The sequence below is a fragment of the Suillus fuscotomentosus genome (assembly GCF_016647785.1).
Source record: "Suillus fuscotomentosus strain FC203 chromosome Unknown F5891scaffold_8, whole genome shotgun sequence".
NCBI classification, from domain to species: Eukaryota; Fungi; Basidiomycota; class Agaricomycetes; order Boletales; family Suillaceae; genus Suillus; species Suillus fuscotomentosus.
Genome location: NW_024539520.1, coordinates 925,013 through 944,913, shown reverse-complemented (window position 1 = coordinate 944,913; position 19,901 = coordinate 925,013). Strand labels below are relative to the sequence as shown.

At 46.7% G+C, this 19,901-nt stretch overlaps 5 protein-coding genes across 5 annotated transcripts; 4 read left to right on the top strand and 1 right to left on the bottom strand.

The window, feature by feature from the left end:
- Positions 1 to 3,784: 3,784 nt before the first annotated feature.
- F5891DRAFT_898553 (D123-domain-containing protein) lies at positions 3,785 to 4,436 on the top strand (the record flags this gene model as incomplete). The annotated part of the gene is made up of 4 exons (XM_041373412.1): positions 3,785 to 3,868; positions 3,915 to 4,158; positions 4,214 to 4,342; positions 4,396 to 4,436. Coding segments are annotated over 4 exons (498 nt in total), but the record flags the coding sequence as incomplete, so codon positions are not given.
- Positions 4,437 to 7,049: 2,613 nt separating this feature from the next.
- Positions 7,050 to 7,934, top strand: F5891DRAFT_1183787 (uncharacterized protein; the record flags this gene model as incomplete). Its single annotated transcript, XM_041366345.1, has 5 exons — positions 7,050 to 7,163; positions 7,221 to 7,271; positions 7,323 to 7,397; positions 7,452 to 7,519; positions 7,637 to 7,934. 5 exons carry the CDS (start codon positions 7,050 to 7,052, stop codon positions 7,932 to 7,934), a joined length of 606 nt encoding a protein of 201 aa, XP_041230656.1.
- A 968-nt stretch (positions 7,935 to 8,902) lies between these two features.
- F5891DRAFT_976640 (uncharacterized protein) lies at positions 8,903 to 10,765 on the bottom strand (the record flags this gene model as incomplete). The annotated part of the gene is made up of 10 exons (XM_041376633.1): positions 8,903 to 9,110; positions 9,133 to 9,156; positions 9,230 to 9,254; positions 9,482 to 9,608; positions 9,658 to 9,686; positions 9,739 to 9,899; positions 10,319 to 10,340; positions 10,382 to 10,450; positions 10,496 to 10,599; positions 10,659 to 10,765. The coding sequence occupies 10 exons, from the start codon at positions 10,763 to 10,765 to the stop codon at positions 8,903 to 8,905; spliced, it is 876 nt and encodes a 291-aa protein (XP_041230655.1).
- A 3,071-nt stretch (positions 10,766 to 13,836) lies between these two features.
- On the top strand, positions 13,837 to 16,537 carry F5891DRAFT_889289 (uncharacterized protein; the record flags this gene model as incomplete). The annotated part of the gene is made up of 4 exons (XM_041373259.1): positions 13,837 to 14,522; positions 14,889 to 15,069; positions 15,127 to 15,745; positions 15,798 to 16,537. Coding segments are annotated over 4 exons (2,226 nt in total), but the record flags the coding sequence as incomplete, so codon positions are not given.
- Positions 16,538 to 18,679: 2,142 nt separating this feature from the next.
- Positions 18,680 to 19,562, top strand: F5891DRAFT_1183784 (uncharacterized protein; the record flags this gene model as incomplete). The annotated part of the gene is made up of 5 exons (XM_041366344.1): positions 18,680 to 18,860; positions 18,911 to 19,081; positions 19,142 to 19,244; positions 19,296 to 19,440; positions 19,494 to 19,562. The coding sequence occupies 5 exons, from the start codon at positions 18,680 to 18,682 to the stop codon at positions 19,560 to 19,562; spliced, it is 669 nt and encodes a 222-aa protein (XP_041230653.1).
- Positions 19,563 to 19,901: the final 339 nt, after the last annotated feature.

The following is a 19,901-nucleotide window of genomic DNA, read 5'->3' as shown; positions in this document are numbered from 1 at the left end:
TATAACAGCTGATTCCGCGGAAGCAATTTGTGTCAACCCCGGATCATGCATGATGCATGATGATCAGTGCGTGTTCCACTTGAGCGCTTGAGCGCCACTGCAATGAAAGTTTACAGACAATCTCCTATTATGATTCACAGTGCTAAACGTCCGTGAACGGAACGCTTCAAAGTAATATAATGTAATATTCGGTTTGGAATCTAGTTCTCGATTCCTAATCGACTAGAATATTTCATCGACACATGTCTTACCTAAATGATAACCAAAAATGGGTAAGCATACTCATCACGCGCTCACTCCGTTGCATCCTTCGTGCTCGCTGTTACATACAGCGAGCTCGATTATTTTTGTAGTTCTTTAACTTTACCATATTATATGTGATTCAATATGATTTATTGCGCGTTTTCAGACCTAATTGAGTTGAGAAAAAGTGTACATAATTGAATAAATACTGCAGAGGTAACACAAATCCGCCACTTTATGATACTGCTTGGCCTCAAGGTCTCCCGAGTGTCAAAAATGGGTCAGGAGAGTACTGACTGCAAGTACTGGCTGCACGGTGTCAGCCTTTGCTGGCTGTGGGTCACGTGGTATGTTGTGACCGTGAGATTAGTCAAATTCAGATTTATATTATCCAATCGACAGGCTTTGAGAATTCCAATAAGTCAATTTTGAAGCGAGAAATTCTCCAAACTAGGGATTAAATTCGATAATATCATCAAGCGGAGTCAAGAATTCTGAAAGGCTACTAATACGCATATGGTTGCGAAGTCACCGAGTACATGGTCGGCGACTGGATATCTGGAGCGGACGAATATTCAAGGTACTGTTCTTCGCCGAATCATGACCGCGCCTGGGTGAGACTTACCTCCAAGAGTCAAGATCGGGGAGTCAAATACAATCGGAATCGCTCAACAGACCCAATTCATTCGGATGAGCCAGCTCGAATGTGCGTGTGACTTGTGGAAGGGTCGTGTTTCGAAGTTTCAGCCACCAGTGGCTTCGTCCTTTGTACAGCCTTGCCTTAATGCCTGTGTGTGACATTGCATGATCGGGGGAACGCACAGCTATCATGTCGCTAGATCACAAAACTCGAATTTTCCTTATACTCGGTTCCTTTCCTTTATGTCAGCTGCATACTACCAGTAACTTGGCATCAAAGTGTCCCAGACACAAGGACTTTGCGATAGATGGTAACATTAGCGGCGAACTCGGAGGACGATGCAAGATTCTGCTCGCGGCTCGGCTGACCGCTACTTAAGGGATCCGATTAAAACAGAATTGTCACTGGCAAGCCCACGTACAAGTGCGTATCCTCCGTCGATATCGATGTCCTTTCACTCGGTCTCCTCTCAAAACGAGAACAGCCATCATGATGCGCTATTAGATGGCATCACGTCCTCTCATTCAGTTCCCTGTGGTCGTGATGCGCTCCAGAATGAAGTGGAACCCACCACTCATGTAAGTATCTGTACCGAATGAAGGTTCCTGTTCCAAGCATTCTGATGCTCAAGTGACAGGACCAATTTGAACCCAATGGTTCTAATTTGAGGTCTAGAAGTGGACATCCTGCACCCCCAGAAGACACCATGTCCATTCGTTCAATCTCTTCTCAATGTGGAAACCACCAAGGTGATCGCAAAGTCCACGATGAAGTAGAACGCACCAGCGCATATCCCCCGTCCTCGCATATTCACACAGCGTCCCTGAGCAGTTGCGATGCGCTCCTGAAACGCGCTGTTTTCATTCTGGAATGCACTACGTCCTTTCGCTCATTCCCTCATTTCGACTCAGAGGACCATGGTCACAGTGCATTCTGCGACAAAGCGGAAGAAGAAACTGGACGTCTAGCTCTGGTAAGCCCTATATACATACGTGATTCGACTACATCTGAAACATGAGATGAACAGTGGTTCCGGGCTGTCTTTATAAGTACTACACGAAAGATAGTCTTGACTGCTCTCCTTTTGATTGTTGGTTTCTCGGTCAAGGACAGTCGTCTTCTTCAGCTGACCGACCACCTCATTCTTGCGGTCGAATCAGGAGCGCATGTTCTCATGGGTGCGTACTTGAGACAGCGAGGTATAGAGGAACGCGAAGTGCTCCACTGCATGGGGACTGGTGGAACAATATTCTACGCGCTGGTGTTCTTGGTACTGATAATGATTCCTTTGTAACTAAATATCGGACTGGTGGAACAATATTCTTCGCGCTGGTGTTCTTGGTACCGATAATGATTCCTTTGTAACTGATTATACAAGACAACGATTTCATTTTGGCTGACTACACTGCGTAGCGAATCGCGATCATTTCAGTTTTCAGTACGTCAATGATCACATTATCGATCAAAACCCCGCATATATTTTTTGCTAGACAAAATTATATAAACCGCGATGACAGACTATGTACAGATAAGGCAGATGATTCCCGACGTTCTATGATAAAGTTACAATATATTATCTAACCGTCACAAATGAGTGTATCAATGATGCGACAAGTCCAAGCTTTATATGACATCGCATTGTACGTAGGACCGGGGAGAAGACGATTAGTCTGAGGGAGGTGGGAAGGGCTAGTAATCGTATCGAACGGGCTCCAAGCGTCATCAGATGGTCACGGCGAGGCTCATGAGAGTCGCTTACTAGTGCGTTATGCACGCATGAAAATCACACAAATGCATGGTGGTGAAGTGAGTTCGAATGCACTTGTACATTAAACAGACATGTACAAATGAGTGTGATTGATATGCAAACGAACGGAATGGTACATAGGATCGCCAGTTGGGGGGTTGGGGTTTTGGCTGTGGTCTGCATCAGCGTCTGCGCACATCAGAAAACGAAATATATCCGCCGCATCAATGAGTGAAACAAGGTACTGAATCACATTGAACGCGAGTGCAAAGACGAAGCTTCGCAAAACCTTGAGTGCGAAGATATGCGACCGGCGGGCAAAACACAACCTAAAACCCACGTGTGTGAGGTAGGAAAAATGGGAGGTTTTCAGAAGCAGAAGCACGACTCAGCTGACAAGCACAGTATTACTGATAACGACGGGTATACGAGTCCATGGACGAGCTCAAAAGTGAAACGCGTGACTCGTTGAAAGAACCAGAGATGAAGACTTAGTCAGCACTTGTTTGAGCTTGTTGTTCGCAGTCTAAGCTCAAACGGCACTGTGAGTCTGTGACGAAGAACTTGGATCGGAAACAGTTACAAACATCACATCAGCTGCAGACGCCTCTTGTTGCATACAACAGTTATCATTCTTATCAGCCCCAGATACCTAAGTTTCACCTTGCGCTTAAAGACCAAACGACAGCGACCCGTCCCTGCAAGTATTTTGTCTCAGTCTCATTCACCTTTTTCTACTGACAGGTGAAGGGCAGTCTGCAGAGGACCATAAATGGGCTATCGAGGTGAGAGCATTAGTATATTTAACACACTGAATATATATAAAACCTTCGATTGTAGAGGTCACTATGGGTGGAGGACAGCAGCACGCTAAGGATCGGAACATCTGACTTGGACGCCGAGGAGTCCAGCTCCGATCGCGACTTGTTTCGGTATTGCCCAACTCCAATCCCCCTCAAGTCAATACACCCATCGTTCCAAAGACTGTCCAGTCTGCTACGCCGACATTGAAGATCCGCTTACCGCGACTATGGCAGGGCGGGCTACAATCACCATCCGTTTCAGTCGTACTCACTTCCCACTGCCAGTCTCGCAGAAAGCCCTCCTTTGGACCAAGAGGATGAGGACGACGCTGCAGTTGGGCAATCCTTCTCTTCCCCGACCTAGATGAGCGGATAAGACAAATCATCAAAGAATACGGCGCCATCTTCCCCAAACTCAATTTTTATTCACCAAAGGTCAGCTCGTTCCATCGAAATCGATCGCCGCTCACATCGAACACAGGACGCATCATGGGTGCTGCCACCATCCTCGCCTCTCAAATGCACATCTCCATCAGACGTCTACATCCTGCTGAAATCCTCGGACTTCATATCGCACGATCTAAGTATTGACGCGATCTTTGAGGGATGCCAATGTGATCCCTCGAATCCGCCATCCTACCAACTCGAGCTTGTCCTGAGGAAATGGTATTCTATAGACCGGAGTCGCGAGTTCAGGTGTTTCGTTCGTGAAGGCCGTCTCATAGGTACGTCCCCTTTTCTAACTCTTGTTCCAGCAAGCCACGAACGACGCTCGTACAGGGATATCACAACGCGATACGAATCTCTATGACCCCATGAACGAGCCGAAAACACAAAATAAGATCTTAGAGACACTTTGGCATTTTTGGGAGGAGAAGATCGAGTCCGAATGGCATGGACAACAAGACTGTATGTGTCACATCGTTTTTGTGGTAGTCCGCGCACTCATCACACTTATAAAGACGGTTTCAACGTGTTGATGACGCGTGATCTGTCTCGGGGCCCATTCGTGTTGTCACAAAAGTTCTTGAGGATTAGATGGTTGTGGCCAGTAATCTCATGCCAACGACTGCCGACACTGCGAAATTTTCTTTACTTCGCGCTCTGACGCTCTGACAATCCATTTCAATGTTGCATCCCGGTTTTTCTTTAAAACTTTCTTTTATGCTGTTTCTACTCTCGCATCTCCCCTCGTGCTTCCAACAGATGTCCAAAGCTTGAAATCGCTCCATGCCTTATGCGGATGTTTTGACAACGGAATCAGGGTGTGAAGCTGAAAGGGAGATCTAGCACGATTCCGCAGGTTGCCTCATGGCAAGTTCTTGACTAAGATGATTTACGCGATCTCAGTTAATCAGCCCTTTGTTACCCCTCAGCTTCTGGTATATTTAAGGATCGACTCTTGACCAGATCGCGTACTTCACTCTCCAATGGCTCCTTCTCGCAGGGCAATGCTCCACCAGAGTCACGTTAACAAACACTATAACCTACGTTCGTCACCCTTGAAGTTGAATCTTTCCTTGCCCAGCTCCAAGCCATCTTCTTGTATTAACAACGACGATGGATTATTGCGCATCGAGCTCACAATCGCGCACGAGGTAAGTTTGTTTGTGAAGTCCCTGCCAGTTACTAACGTTTATTGTTTCAGGCGGTGTCTAAAGTAGGGATCTTCCTCAGTACTGACGTCAAACAGCTGCGAAAGGTTGGCGTCATTAATGAACAACCTTGCCGTTTCTGATCACTGGCTCGTTAGGAGCTTGCCAAAGCCAAGCGAGAGAAGGAAAAAGCTTTTACGGAGCGAGACAATATCGTCGTCGCGCATCAGAATGTATGCGATATGCGACCTTCACCGACTGACCAATTCAAAGACTGACTCTCACCACGCAGTTCATGCACAGTGCTGACGTCGTATTGCAATGTCCGATCTGCCAGACAGTTATCAAACAACCTTTCACGTAAGCCACCTTCCAGTTTGACCCTTAAATGTTTCTGATGGGCGTGGTTTCTATCCAATAGCCTGGAATGTCACCATACATTCTGTTATCACTGCCTAGTCAGCTCGTTTCATAATCGCATCAGGGCCCGTCTATCATACTGCATCAACGAGAGACTTCCCGAGCATTTTCAGCACCATCTAGCACCATTTACCGGCGCTGAGGTCAAGGAGTTATGCGATGGCCCATACGCTATTATCCCTGGTCGCTTTTATACCTGTCCCACTTGTCAAGCTTACGTCGAGAAACCTCCGGTCGAAATTCCTTTGCTCAGTGAAGTGGTCGGCAAAATTACTGGAGTACTTGGTCCAGATATAGACCATTATGAGTGCAGAGTACCCGCAAATCCAGCTGCGCATTGGGGAGTATTTTTCGAGCAGTGAGACATTGATCTGTAACTACTACTTCGTTGGTGGGCTTTCCTATGGATGCGTATCCTATCCTCAGCTTGACAAAGCCCAGAACTCATTCTTAGTATAAAGGTACAAATATATGTATGTAGCCAGAAAAAAAGAACGTTCAACGTGTTACACCACAAAGTGTTCAAATTTCAGACGTTGAATTGACATTTATTTGTCCTTGTGTTATCTTCTTTCTCACAGTAAGCGCACATTTGGAAGAACTACATCGAAGGTGAGCTGTCCGTATACGACGTAGGCTAAGTTTGACGTGAGCCCTTAGAAGATTTATTCCCAAAAACAGTGGCTTGTAGCTTTTGAACGCGCATCAAATTGGGCAGGGCTGGTTTAATATAATCGACTTCCGCTTCAAGTCATCATGGTTTCCATCATGATCTTTGTAGCTATCCCAAGCCTCACGCAGGCAGACTTGGCTATCTGCGAGGCTTCTTAGGCTAGTTCGGACTTGTAATTGGCAGATTGCACACTGGAAGAAAACAAGGTGGGCCTACTCCACGTGTACGTTCGATGGGTCTAATTTGACCCTTATGCTAGGCTAGAGAAGAGGCTGAAGAGATCGACGGGTAACATCGTGGTGTACCTACTATACCTACTAGACCTTATGTGGGAGAAGGTGGCTGTCCCGCGTTTCTCTATCTTTGCATGATGAGTCTGCCAATTCGCTGCTGTTCACTGAACTCCGCTAGATACTTTATCTTTCCTGGAAATAACACACTCCCCAAACCTCGGATCAAATGGCGCTCTTGATCTCCTATTGCTATTCTCCACCGATATGTCATCACTGGGCGCTATTGCGCTTGCATATTTTCTCCCTGAATCAAACTCCTTGTTGATCTTATGGACAACGGTAACTTTGGACATTGCTGTATTCAATGATTTCTGAATGACCTACAGATATCATGTTTTCCTGGTGCGTCACTCCGAAGATGTGACCTGCTAACTTCTCTGTCGAGGTCGTTGATTAAGATGAATGCCTCAGTACGACATCTAGTCGTCTCATTTTATTGCTGAAACGACCGGTTGATCTATTATTATATCAGAAATCGGAGTTTGAAGGAAGATATAAACTGCCTCATGGCAGTCACGACGTGACTTGGTAAGAGGGTAAGACTTTAAAGGGAATAATTCACGCAATCTTTGTCCATCAGGAATTCTCAGTCCTTTGTGACATTTAAATTCCTGCGAGCATTCAAGGTCTATCCAATGCCTCCCTCTCGCGGTGAAACAGACCGCCAGAGCATCCATAAATCTTATCATCTTCGTTTCTCAAAGTGGAACCCTTCAATATTCAGTTCCGAGTTATCATCAATTCGCAAGGTACACTTTGTACATTGTGAAATTGCGGAACTCACCACTAATTTTGGTTCTTTTCAGACAGCGTGCCAAGCTGGAGCCCTTAGCGTCGACATAAAGCAGTTAAGAAGGGTAAGTGCGCACCATTAATCACCATCTCGTATTTTCTCATCATGACTCAAGGAGTTAGCTGCGGTGAAGCGAGAGCAAACAAAGGCGTTCACGGAGCGAGACAACGTGACTGCTGCTCACCAAGGAGTATGCATTCAATACTTGACAAGCCATCTAAAAATAGGTTTTATTCTTTCGTAGTTGTTGCAAGCCGTCAAAGCCGCATTGCAATGCCCAGTCTGCAAAAAGGAAATTGAGAAGCCTTTCACGTAAGTCGCCATCAAGTCTGATTCTTGGATGTTACTGAGGAGCCCATTCAACAGGCTGAGTTGTCACCATACATTTTGTTATGAGTGCCTAGTCAGCTGCTTTCATCAATGTATAAGGGCACGTTTGTCCTACCGTCCCGAAGCGATACTTCCGGAAAATCTCAGGAATCATGACACACCCTTCACGGACGCCGAAATCGAAACGTTGTGCGATGGCCAAGACTCTGTTCTTCCTGGCCGCTACTATCACTGTCCGACTTGTCGGGCGTTCATAAATGACCCTCCTGCCGAAATTCCGTTGCTCCGCGACGTGACTGCGAAGATAGTTGACCTACTCACTCCCGATGTAAGACGTGCGAATCAGGGGGTACCTGCAGATCCAGCTGGACTGTGGGGAGTTTTCTTCAAGAGTTAAATGGTAGTAGAACGATGGGATTTGAAGAACCGCGTAGACTGTACTCTCATTACCTCCAAAGTCCTGTTCATTTGTAGACTTCAGTGCTACGTAGCTACCGACTTCCTTGTTTGAATTCTGCATATGTGTTCTAATATATCGAAGGGGACCTCAATTCATCCGCTGACGCCCTCATCAAAACCCTGCCAACATACAGAAACGCCGAAATGGTGAGACTTATCATGCAAGGAGTGCATTGGCATGGAGAGGGTTGGCGAGATTGTTCGTAGACTGACATACCGTGAGACCGTTGTTTAACTGGGCAGTCTGTTCTCAATTAGGAGAGTAAGTATCAATCCTTTCTCAGTCCCAACAATGGGCAGTAGAGCCGTATCTGTACCTATAACACATGGACAAGAAGGAATAGTATTGCATGTAGGTGGGGACGAAAGGGAGACATTTTTGAAAACTCTTAGAGCAAGTGCCACTTTCAATCAGTCTCAGTCCTACTACTACACTTACTAACTGAAAAGTCAGAACTGCGCCTTTAATCGTCGGAGGTTATCTCCTCTATGTGAGGTCGATCGGGAGAGTAGAAAGGTCGTATACGCAGTCAAGTAGCCGATGATCTTTCATTTTTGGTTGATCATGCTGATATACCTGCGTGGTGTGTGTAGCACGACAAAGGCTACCCCTTCGATTCTGGGCCAAGCACCACGGCGAGCCTTATCTTTGCCTTTGACATCTGACAACGGCCAGAGAAAGCATTCACGACTCGCAAATATACAATGTTTTGATGCCATTGCACTGGATCATCCTGACGCAAACCCCACGGGCGTACGCGCTTCATCTAATATTGTCAGGACGTATTTGTCGAATCCTTCAGGTGTGTTTGTCGTCATGATACATTTGGTGTTGCAAATCTCCATCTTCTTTAGTTACACTCCCTCAACTTAATCCATCGCTATCTTACCCGAGGCCCACCTCGCTTAGTCAACGTTCGTACTAATAGTATGGTCAAGAACATAGCGCTCAGAGTCACACAGATCTTCCAGACGAGGGAAGTCAGCAACCATCATTCCATGAACGACCCTTTCCGAAGGGTGCTGGTACGGGAAGAACAAGATGGTTCCGCTCATCCAGTACGCATCAACTTCTCTGTCCGAACGAGGATATTGCTGGTGTGGTGGGGGACCTCTATATCCACACGAACACTCACTCCAGCACAACATATTTGTGGGTCCTGCATCCCGTCGACGGTTGGATTCCAATCGAAGCAGGGGGCGATCACCCGACTTTGCCCAAGAGGCGCTTACGAATTCGCAAAGATGGTGACCCAAGCTGGGTCCAGATTCGATCATTAATTTCAATGGAGTCGAGAGAACGTCGCCGCTGATATTTTACAAGAAGGAACATTAAAAATGTCAATTCTCACACAGATTGTATCATCGATTCTGACGAATCGGGTACATAGAATCTAGAATCGACCAGAATCGTCGATTCACCTATCAAGGGAAGATCTGGCAGCGCCGTCAACGTAGAATCTGAGGAATCCTATCACTTGTTACCTAATACTACCAGTATCATTAGTACTACTTTTACTTGCTTTCGCCATGAGATTTCAGGCATCAATATGCATTCGCCCGTGCATGGCGGAGTGAGTATCGAGCCCTTTCCTTGGTATGAATTGAAGGCCTAGGAACAAGTGAGACAACAAGTTAAAAACATCTAGTCACGAACGTACCTCCATCAAAGTCGGGTCTACTTCTATCCCTGAAATAACATATATATAGCGATGGTGGTGGAAAAGAAGGAATATACGCACGCTCAGTTACAAGATGCCACCAGGCCACGTTCAGTGGGTCAGCTGCTCCCCAGGTGATGTTTCCTCCATATGCCTCACGAGTGCTATACTCGAACTCGAAAGTAGGGCCGAATTGAGTCTGCGAACACAGCGCAGGATAATCGTCGACGTAACTCTTCCAGCTGCAGGGTACTTGTAAGTAAGCAAAAGACTAGCTGATAACAGCAATCCGGAGAAAAAATTGACGTATAAGCATCGATCACTTCAAAAGTCTGCGTGGATGTGTAAGCTGGGTGTAGCAGACGTAAGTAATAAAACATACAGCACAGTCAACTTCGTAAACGCGGAACCCAGAATTTAGATTGGTGAGGGGTGTTACAGAGGGCCCAGTATGGAAGCCAAGTTAGATTGATCGTCACTATAGATCCGTCTACAAATAACCGGTCCTCGTGTGTGACCCCAGAAGATGTCTAATTATACCAGTCGTCAAACTGGTTCGGGCATCGTAGAGGAATAACATGCTAGCAATAACGTGGGGGAAAAGCGATCAATACTGGGTATATTAGTTCCATGCAATGATTTCGACATCCAGCGAACTTACATTTGGTAAACTAGCGCAGACGCTGCTCAGCATATTGCACGATAATGGTGAGGTTAAACTTACAGAGATTGGCTGGGTTCAGCAGCGGATTCGAACCATCCCAACTACTGACGACGTGGCCAATGATCCAGACTGAGCACTGTCAGATCGATTAGAATGTAGTATCCATCAGCGCACCTCGGTCTCCCGCGTCTTCCGCGTCCAGAAGTTCATCAGTGAGGAACCTTAGTATTACAGAAACATCTGGTTCGGAAGAGTTGATGTAATTGAAGTAGTTTGGCCTTTGCACAGTTTATATCATGGAGTTTTCGACTGTGTCTGGATATGATTGATTACGTACCTGTACCCTACAAGTTTGTGAGCGCTCATGCCAGTTAAACATTTTGCCTCACATAGTAAGTTGGTGTCCAAGCTGATTACTCTCAGGCCACCTGCACGCTTAACCATGTATGCTGCATAGTGAGCATGCGAAAACTCGATGGAAACCTCCGGAAGCCATCCCAGAGCCGATTCAACGATTCAGGGCGATTCACGATTCCACTCAATTCTCATGCGACATCAAAATCGATGTCTGAGTCGGTGCGTGAATCGACGTGGTGTTTGACTTCCACTACATAGGCTGGGAAGTAGCATGGGAATGTGAGTCATGACTCACGTGCTTTTTCGAACCTTGTCGCTGCTCCGCTGCCCTCACGTCCAGATCTCATACCCGAACACTCTTGTCGCGGGAACCAGTGACGAGGAGATGGGTACCCTTGACTGTCGCTTCGAGATGAAGCATTTATTTTTGAGTTGGCGCTTTGGAGGGTGCTTTGTGAGTGGTGGTCACCATTAAATCTTTTGTAATGTCAGGACCGATTCTGTCTACAGGGTGTCACACAAAAGTATGGCCACCATACGGGCGCACAGCTCTACATGTGGGCTGACCAATATACGCGCGAGATTATGCGTACAAACTGTTATTAATACGGCCGTACGGCTTATGGTCAAACGATGATAAGACACCACTGTTTCAGACCTTATATGTTTTGTCCTAGCCTTCCGCATGCTGATGCGCCTGGTGTACCTTTTACGACCTTCCGCATCCTGGCCTGCCCTTATTTGAGTTGGTGCACTTTAGTGCTGTGAGGTCTGGTATCGTTCAAAAACCCCTCACGCATAGAATTCTGATCAGACACATGACAAAATCTGAGCATTTGAGCCCTTCCCTGATGCCAGTACAGTTCTTCCTGGAAGTTCTCCCGGCGATTGCAGAAAGTAAAGTTTGAACTCACTTTCTTTATATAGATAAAGAAGACTCAAAATACAGTGTCGCTTTCCCTCCCCGTGCCGTTGAACACGCTGACCCATCCGATCGTCACGATCAAGTACTGCAGCCGCATTTAGTCGCTTTGTTGGTCTTTTTTTGACGTTAACGCTTTGATGATTCACCGCATCCTAGATATCTGATCAATCGCAATCGCTTAACGTTTAACCGAATGCCATGGCCAGGCCTCGTGTTCTCCTATCGGGAATAGATGTACCGACCGAATCGAGATGATCAAGAGTCAAGACGGAGATCACAGGTGCCCTTAAAGTTTAAACTCTGAAAAGGCCGCGACCACGAGGATGCAATGAGGTTCTTTGTCTCACACCTCGTCTGATTTGAGCGAAAGCGATTATCCATTATCAAGCGCATGTATTGACTCCCTCCTTCCACACCAGCTGGTCTAGCTCTTGCATAGTACTAAGTGTTCGTATTGAACGAGCGACGACACTGCTCCCGATGTTCTGATCTACCTTTGTTTTAGGTTAACGTACAGACGACTCTGTCTCTGTCGAATGAATCACACACCATCGGTGAGTTTCTAGAAAGAAAAATTTGTATTGCTTTCAACATTCGGCACAGATGGATCCAGTCAGCTTTATCGACAAGTCTCCAGCAGAGAATGCTAGACCCTCGCTCCATGATACCCCGTCGCTTCACTTCTGTCAATGTCGCCAATGTGTCCATGAACAGGGAACAGATTCTGATTTTGCTGAGTCTCACGATGTGCGTCCAGGATGTTGGTTGAATGCGACCATGTACTACAGGCACAAACGAGAAGACACGCTCCTTTGTAAACTGGACCGTGCCAACTTGGATGAGAACGGACAGCCAATTCATGATGTTTTGTTGCCGAATTTGCCTCATGGTCTTGCTTCGCCTGTAGAGCTGACCCTCACTGGCAATCATGTCACGACAACTAACACTAGACCCATCTTTCATGATCAATCAGAACATCCATCTATTACGGACCTAGATCATTTGCGTTCTAGAATCAATCACTATGTTTGCAGCCTCTCGCTCAAAGGTCCCCTCAAGTTCGCTGGGCATCCTACGATCGGTGGACCATACATGCGTCTCGATCTTCTTACCGTCAACTCTGGTCCGCAATCACTAGAGCCCCGTCACCCCATGAATCAGTCACTGCTTGCATTCCAGAACAGCCTCGCCATGTCGATGAAGGAGGTGCTTGAGATAGAAACCAATGTTGGGGAAATTGCGAAGGAAAAAGACGCCCTTATCAAGCGCATCATGAGGGAACTCGATCGTGTCGACGATTTCAAGGAGAAGGAGTGGGAAAGACAGCGTAAAGGTGACAACGATGAGGACTCTGATATTATGTACGTTAATACAGGTCGGTTTTCTACGGTTCATCGTCTACATAGTGCTAATGCATACTTTTTTCTGGCTAGATCCATATTTCAATGCGCCTCACGCTTCCTGGCCCCCACTGCTCTTAGCGGTATATCTAACTATCCTTCTTATGCACCTCGTATGCGGGCTACCTCGTCGGGCTTCGTCATTGCTACTTGTTTGCTTGCGAAGTATAATTCATCTGTCAGAGGCATGCCCGACAGAAGCACCGATATTGCTGAATATCCCAAGAGACCCACGTACTGTCATAGGGTCATTCGAACTAGAGCCTCGCACTCGATCCTACGTGTGCTGTCCAGTATGCTTTGCTTTACACGACACTTCACCGCTCCCCTTCTTTTGTATGCATCGGCCAACTCCTACGAGCCGACCGTGCAACACAAAGCTCTGGAAAACACGTGTCATCCGTGGCAACCAGATCCAGTATCCAATCCGTACTTATCTGCACCAAGACCTGAAACAGTGGATAGCTCGTTTCCTCTCACGTCCTGGTGTTGAAGACCTCATAGACTCTGCTGCACGCCCTCACGAAAAGGAGGACATGGAAGACATTTGGCATGCGTCTACGTTCTGTCAGTTTCCCGGACCAGACGGCAAAGCCTTCCTTAGCCCATCCAATCGGGAGGGGCGCTATGTGTTTAGTTTAGGAGTCGATGGCTTCAATCCGTTTCAGAACAAAGTTGCTAAACAGAACGTGACAGTAACGGGGATGTATATGGTCTGTTTGAATCTTCCTCCGGACCTGCACTATCTGCCCGAGAACATGTATCTCGTTGGTATCATTCCTGGCCCAACAAAGCCTTCCACTGATCAGATTAACCATTTTCTGAAACTCCTCGTGGACGATCTGCTACCCTTTTGGGACCCTGGTGTTACTTTCTCGCGTACAGCGAAGTATCCGGACGGTCGCGTTATCCGAATCGCACTCATACCAATCGTTTGCGACCTTCCAGCTGCGAAACAAGTCGCAGGCTTCGGCGGCATCGGTTCGAAATTCTTTTGTTCTTACTGCTTACTCCCTCTCTATGATATCGACAATCTAGATCGGAGCCAGTGGCCTGCTCGTGACGTCGAGGCTCATCGCAAACATGCCCGCTTATACCGAGATGCTCCTACACTTGAGGAAAGACAGCGTATATTCGATCAATTTGGAGTCCGTTGGACGGAACTTCTTCGCCTCCCATATTGGGATCCTATTTCGTTCACAGTCGTCGAGTCCATGCACATCCTGTATCTGCGCATCCTCAGATACCACTGTCGAGTAGCGTGGCGGATGAACATAGATTTACAAGATGGCGAAACCCCTTCAGGAGAGGGAGCCAAAAGTATTGCGAGGCCATCTGATGAATGCATGCAGAAAGGCGTAGAGGCACTTGCCACAGGAACCTTTGCTGCCCTCGACGCTTGCACCAGACCTGTCCTCTTCCATCTATGCCAGGACAGAAGTCTGAGGAGGGCAAGTACGAAGCGAGCACTTATTAAGACCCTCCTGAATTGGGTGCGTATACTAAGTTCTTTGAGCTCGTATATAATTGACCATATAATATGACAGAAAACCAATCAATCAACGGAAGACACGCCCTCAAAGCCAGCCATTCCTCCCCATCCCTCGAAGAAGACATTGCTGACAGATGTCGAGTCAGCTAGACTTCTGATCGAAGGTACAGCACTGGTCAGCGATTTATCGCTTCTTCAGTTCACAAAACCCACCTTGGTGAGCCTCTGCAATGCAAAAAAAGAACGTTGCAGCGGGAACAAGAAAGATCTTATCGGAAGGCTATTAGATTGGGTATGTCAATTGCCTTGTCGCCCTTGTCGTCTACTAATTTTGGTACTCCAGCGTTTAGTGCAGAATTTACCGTGCACACGAACGGTACCAAAAGCATCTAGTACAGGGAAAGAAGTTCAAAATAACCAGAGAACGGCAGAAGAATATGTCTCTGCATCTTCAGAAGTTGATCCTGACACACTAATGGGCTACACCCGAATTGTCTTAGTTGCGCTGTGCTCAGAGCGACATCTCAGCATTGTTGGTCAGAAGAGAATTCTTGTCCAGCGTCTCATCCGATGGGTACGTCTCATTACAACTCGAGCGCTACAGAGTGACTGACCCTGCTGGCAACTTTAGCGAGCTGAGCAAGACCAACGTGATACGAATGATTGTGGAGTCCCCACAGATTTCAAAAATATCCATAGCTCTCACAGCACAGACTCGCCGCCTCTGGGACCAGTGAGTGATGTGAACAACGATCAGCTTCATCGTGTTGTCCTCGGTCAATCTCTTGTTACCGAGATACGGAAGGACATGCTACATACTGAATTACCCACATGGGTTAGTCGGGCTCCGAAGGCTCTTGGCTCAACAGCCCAGGGTAAACTCAGTGCAGATCAATGGCGTGCAGCATGCACCATTAATATGACCATTACTCTTATACGACTCTGGGGTGGGAAAGATGGTTTGATCAAGGCTATGCTGGACAATTACATGGATCTAATCACTGCTGTCGAGCTTGGTTGCATGCTCGTAATTTCCCCTGGCCATATCACCCAATACGATTTCTACATGCAGCGCTATCTCGAGAACTTCAAGGACCTTTACAAAACCTTACGACTGGTTCCGAGCCACCACATCTCTCTCCACCTTGGCGAATTCTTGTGTTCCTTCGGTCCTGTCCATGCTTGGAGGGCTTTTGCATTTGAGCGCTATAATTATCTGCTTCAGCGTGAAAACACTAATGGCAAATTTGGTGAGTGTCTCCCCATCTCTTGAATCTTAAATTAATCAGCCGGGTGTCACAGGCGAAATCGAACTCACCATGATGAATCACACATGTCGAGTAGCCAATTTCCGCACACTGATACAGGGGGAACACATCCGTACTGTTGTTTCAGACATGGTCGACGCATACAGCAACTTCGCAGGTGAAGATAGGAGGGGCACTCGCATTCGCGATGTTCTTCAGTGGGAAAAACCTGTGACTGCACAAGGCCAAACACGCCCGACTACCAAGGAAGTTGCCCTTGAGGAAGAATTATACCTTGCCTTACTGCAGCTGATCAACACTATCGAGCAACTTCGCTATGTTGGCGACGGTGACCCCCGTTCGTCGGATCAGCTCTTTCTCAGGCGCAAGGTTTTACCATCAAATCGTATCCTCATCCGTGGGGTTTCATACCGGCCCTCGGACTTTTCCCATTGTGACAGCAACATTCTTTTTCGTAGTTCCCTAGGTTCAAAACCGGAGGCCGGTCGCATCATCAAGATATTTCTTCACCATCGATTTTCAACAAATGACAATCAGATCGAGGAGACTTTCATAGCCCTCCAGACTCTAGTTCCGTTGTCCGACACTGATGTCCCTTATGATCCTTATCGTCAGTACCCTCTCGCGGGCGGGTTTCTATGTTACAACGAGTATCATACCAAATACCGCGTCATTCGGCCTTCTGGTATTATTTGCCACTATGCAAAGACACCTATGCGCGTTCCAAGAATACGTCAGCCCTGCGTACACGTTCTGCCATTAGATCGCGTAAGTACATTAACAACAAGAGATTATAGTTCTGACATTGATTGATCGACTAGTTAATGAAGTCAACTGAGCTCCCGTCGCTGGAAGGGCACAACGAACAAGGTATTGACGCGTCCGAGGCATCGAAGTGATCGACTGCACCCCCGACGCACTAACAGTAAGTCGAGAAAAGATGCCATTTAAAATCTCATTAACTTGGGCTGTAACAGAAGTCGTGTCGGATGCATGATTCGTGAAATTTGTCAACTCAGATAAGGGCAGGATGCGAAATGGATGCAAAGGGTGCGCCAGGCGCATCAGGATGTGGAAGGCGGGGGTAAAACATTTGAGGTCTGATTGAGAAAATCACGGTCTGTTTCACTCATAGACATGATACCGGCAAAGCTTTTCTTTTTTTTATCACGGTTTCGTTAAACACCACGATGAGACTGCCTATGATGCTCAAGTTACACAGGGTAAAAAACACGAGGCCATATCCGAGTTCGAGCTTTGAATGACGACTGCGCTGATAACTGCGATTTCTGTGCAGTACCTTTTCATGATGACGGCTGAGGAAGCGACAAGTATTGTCTAAGACGAGTGAATTAATTCTGGGAATCGAGAGACTTAAAATGAGGCGTTACGATGACGATCAAGAACCGACAAATAGTAGGCAAATGAGATTTCAAAGGCTGTATATCTCAATAGCGTCTTCGACCTATTTAGCGACTGATCGAATCATGTCGAGAGGATGGTCTAGCTCTCGTCTTGACTAAATATTTCTGGAGTTGATGTGATTGATGAGTCGCGTGATCTTCTAGTCTGAAAATGCGATACGACAACCTAACAGAACGTGACTCGGGGATTTGGCTAGTCTTGGCGCTGTTGCAGACAGTGACGGATACAGAAACATTCATACTCCGCATGGACGTGCCGATGGACTTGTCGTAGTGTTGCCGCAAATTGAGCTCGAGTGGAACAAATCGACGTGTAACGAATTCGGCTCGAAGCTCCAGTCAATGAGAAGTGTCTGTAGATATGAAGCGGCTATGTTTCATGAAGCTGCAAAACTGTTCCACTGGTGAAAACACATATTTTGTGAATATAGTACTAAACTCACAGTACGATGCACGAGTTTATACGATGACCTAGATACCCGTCGCCTAATCGTTAATCACGCTTGAGGATTGCTCAGCATTTATATTGTACAGCGTTGCAGGCGCCTGTCGTCCGGCACTAAAGCAGTACTGAGGTCCGATGAAAATACGTATAATTACGAATCGAACTCACCTGAAGGTCACCTCGATTCGACAGCAACACTATGATACGCACACTTAGCTTCGTCAGTGTCACACGTCTGACGAATCGAAGCTATTTCATGTTACTGTCACACAAAATTGAGTCCTAAAATACCATTAACAATCAGTGCGATGACGTATTGGCATTTAACTCTCACAATATTAATCCTCGATCACAGATAGTTTCCGTTCTCGTTTCATCGAGGACGTCTCGTTTATCGGATTACCGGCGTCTAATGATGGGGTTGGGACCAGGGATTGTTATGGCGGATCATTGCCATTTCAAACTCCGCGTCAAAGTAGATACTTGGTAAGCAGTCGATATATCGATTGCGGATGGACTCACTGAGACTCTGCCCTCATGGCGATCTTGCGCAATAGTACACTGTCTCGCATTTCAATCCATCAGCTTATTTTTGAATCATTATTCATACACTTGATTGAGGCACACTACCTGCATGGGCTGCGAGAGTATGTCGATTTTTCAATGCTCTGAGTCCGACTCAATTTGTGCTAATAGCCTAACTCTCATCGTTTTGCCGGGCTGCCGCCGGCCGAATCTGTCGAAAAGCCCATCAAGTGCATGTCATGTAAGCCGATTATCAGTATCGTTTGATGTCCTTTGTCCTTTGTCTTCCACATCGCGATTATCAGTATCGTTTGATGTCCTTTGTCCTTTGTCTTCCACATCGCCGGTTTGCACGTGTACATTCTATCTGTTTCTCCAGCATTCCCCTTTGTCGTCCATCTTCCATATAGCGCGACATGTCGTCTCGGAATATTAGCGTCAAATCACTCATAGGCCTTCTGCAGGTTCGGTCCTCAACTCTCTATCAATCGTTCTGGCTGTGTATCTATCAGCAGCTCTACAATGTCGAGGGACGATGCACGGATTCATGGTTTACTGAGGAAGTCGCTTGTTGGAGAACTTTTTGACATCCAATTCGACCTGTTCTCCGCTCGGTCGAAGCGCACAGGTAATGTTACCAAGCCTCAAGCATTGTTTGCAAACCACGAAGCTCTCGCCTCAAGTTCAGAGTATTTTGCTAGTTGTGAGTCACATGTCTGTCACTGCTCAGTCAAGTTCAGCAGATCCTCTCAGTACTTTCCGAAAAAACGCTCAACGATCCTACTTTGATCGAACTTCAAGACCATCACACTTGCGCAGGAGGGATCTCCCTCAGTGAGTATGGCTATGCGTCTGATAGCGACCTCGATGAAGAAGGGGAGGGGGAGGGGGAGGGAGGGAAGATTGACGAAATTGTCAAAGACAGTAGGTGGTTTTACTCATCGTGGTCCAGGATTACCTTATGATGCTATTTTGTTTCTGCAGAACGAATGTTTCAAACAGCATCGAACTTGAATCTGACTACAAAGGCAGCACAACGTGTTGTCCTAAGCCGCAGAGTATTTGTAACAGATACTGCATTTAATACGTGCGGGTCTACCATCTATTGTTTGGTTCTCTCGCTTACCGGCTTCTATAGATGGAACGCTTTATTGTACTATCTGTACACTGACGAGATTCTTTTCGCACCTTCGCGATCACAGGGAACCAAGATTGCGAGACATTGCAGCCTTGATGGACCCCCGCCATGCTCACCGAAGTCTATGTATCGCCTAGCGTGCAAGGTGCGTCTTATGTGACCTGTCATGCCTTTTAAACTAATACTTTGGATCACTAGATAAAGCACGATAAATTGCAGGCCAAAGCGCTGGCTGCTATACGATTAAGTTCGACTGTGTACCAGTAGAACGACGTTGCGCCTTCAGTCTTCTCTTCGACGACAAATTGTATTTACAGTAGCAACACCCGCTACCTGTTTCGGCAATCGTTTCTCTCGCTCATTTCCATACAAACTACGCGCCCACTCATTACATTGTTGAATCTGACGCACGTTCATTATCTACTCCTCTCTGTCTTCCTCCCTTACTCTTTTTCCAAGTTGGACACCTGCCATCGCATTCGACGCACGCGACTTTGACTTCGAAACTCCCAAATCACCTCTGCTTGGCTGGGTGCCCAACGGTTCCATTTCGAGCTTTGATTCATCCAAAATACGGATAGTGTGTGCGTTGAGCTGATAGACCTT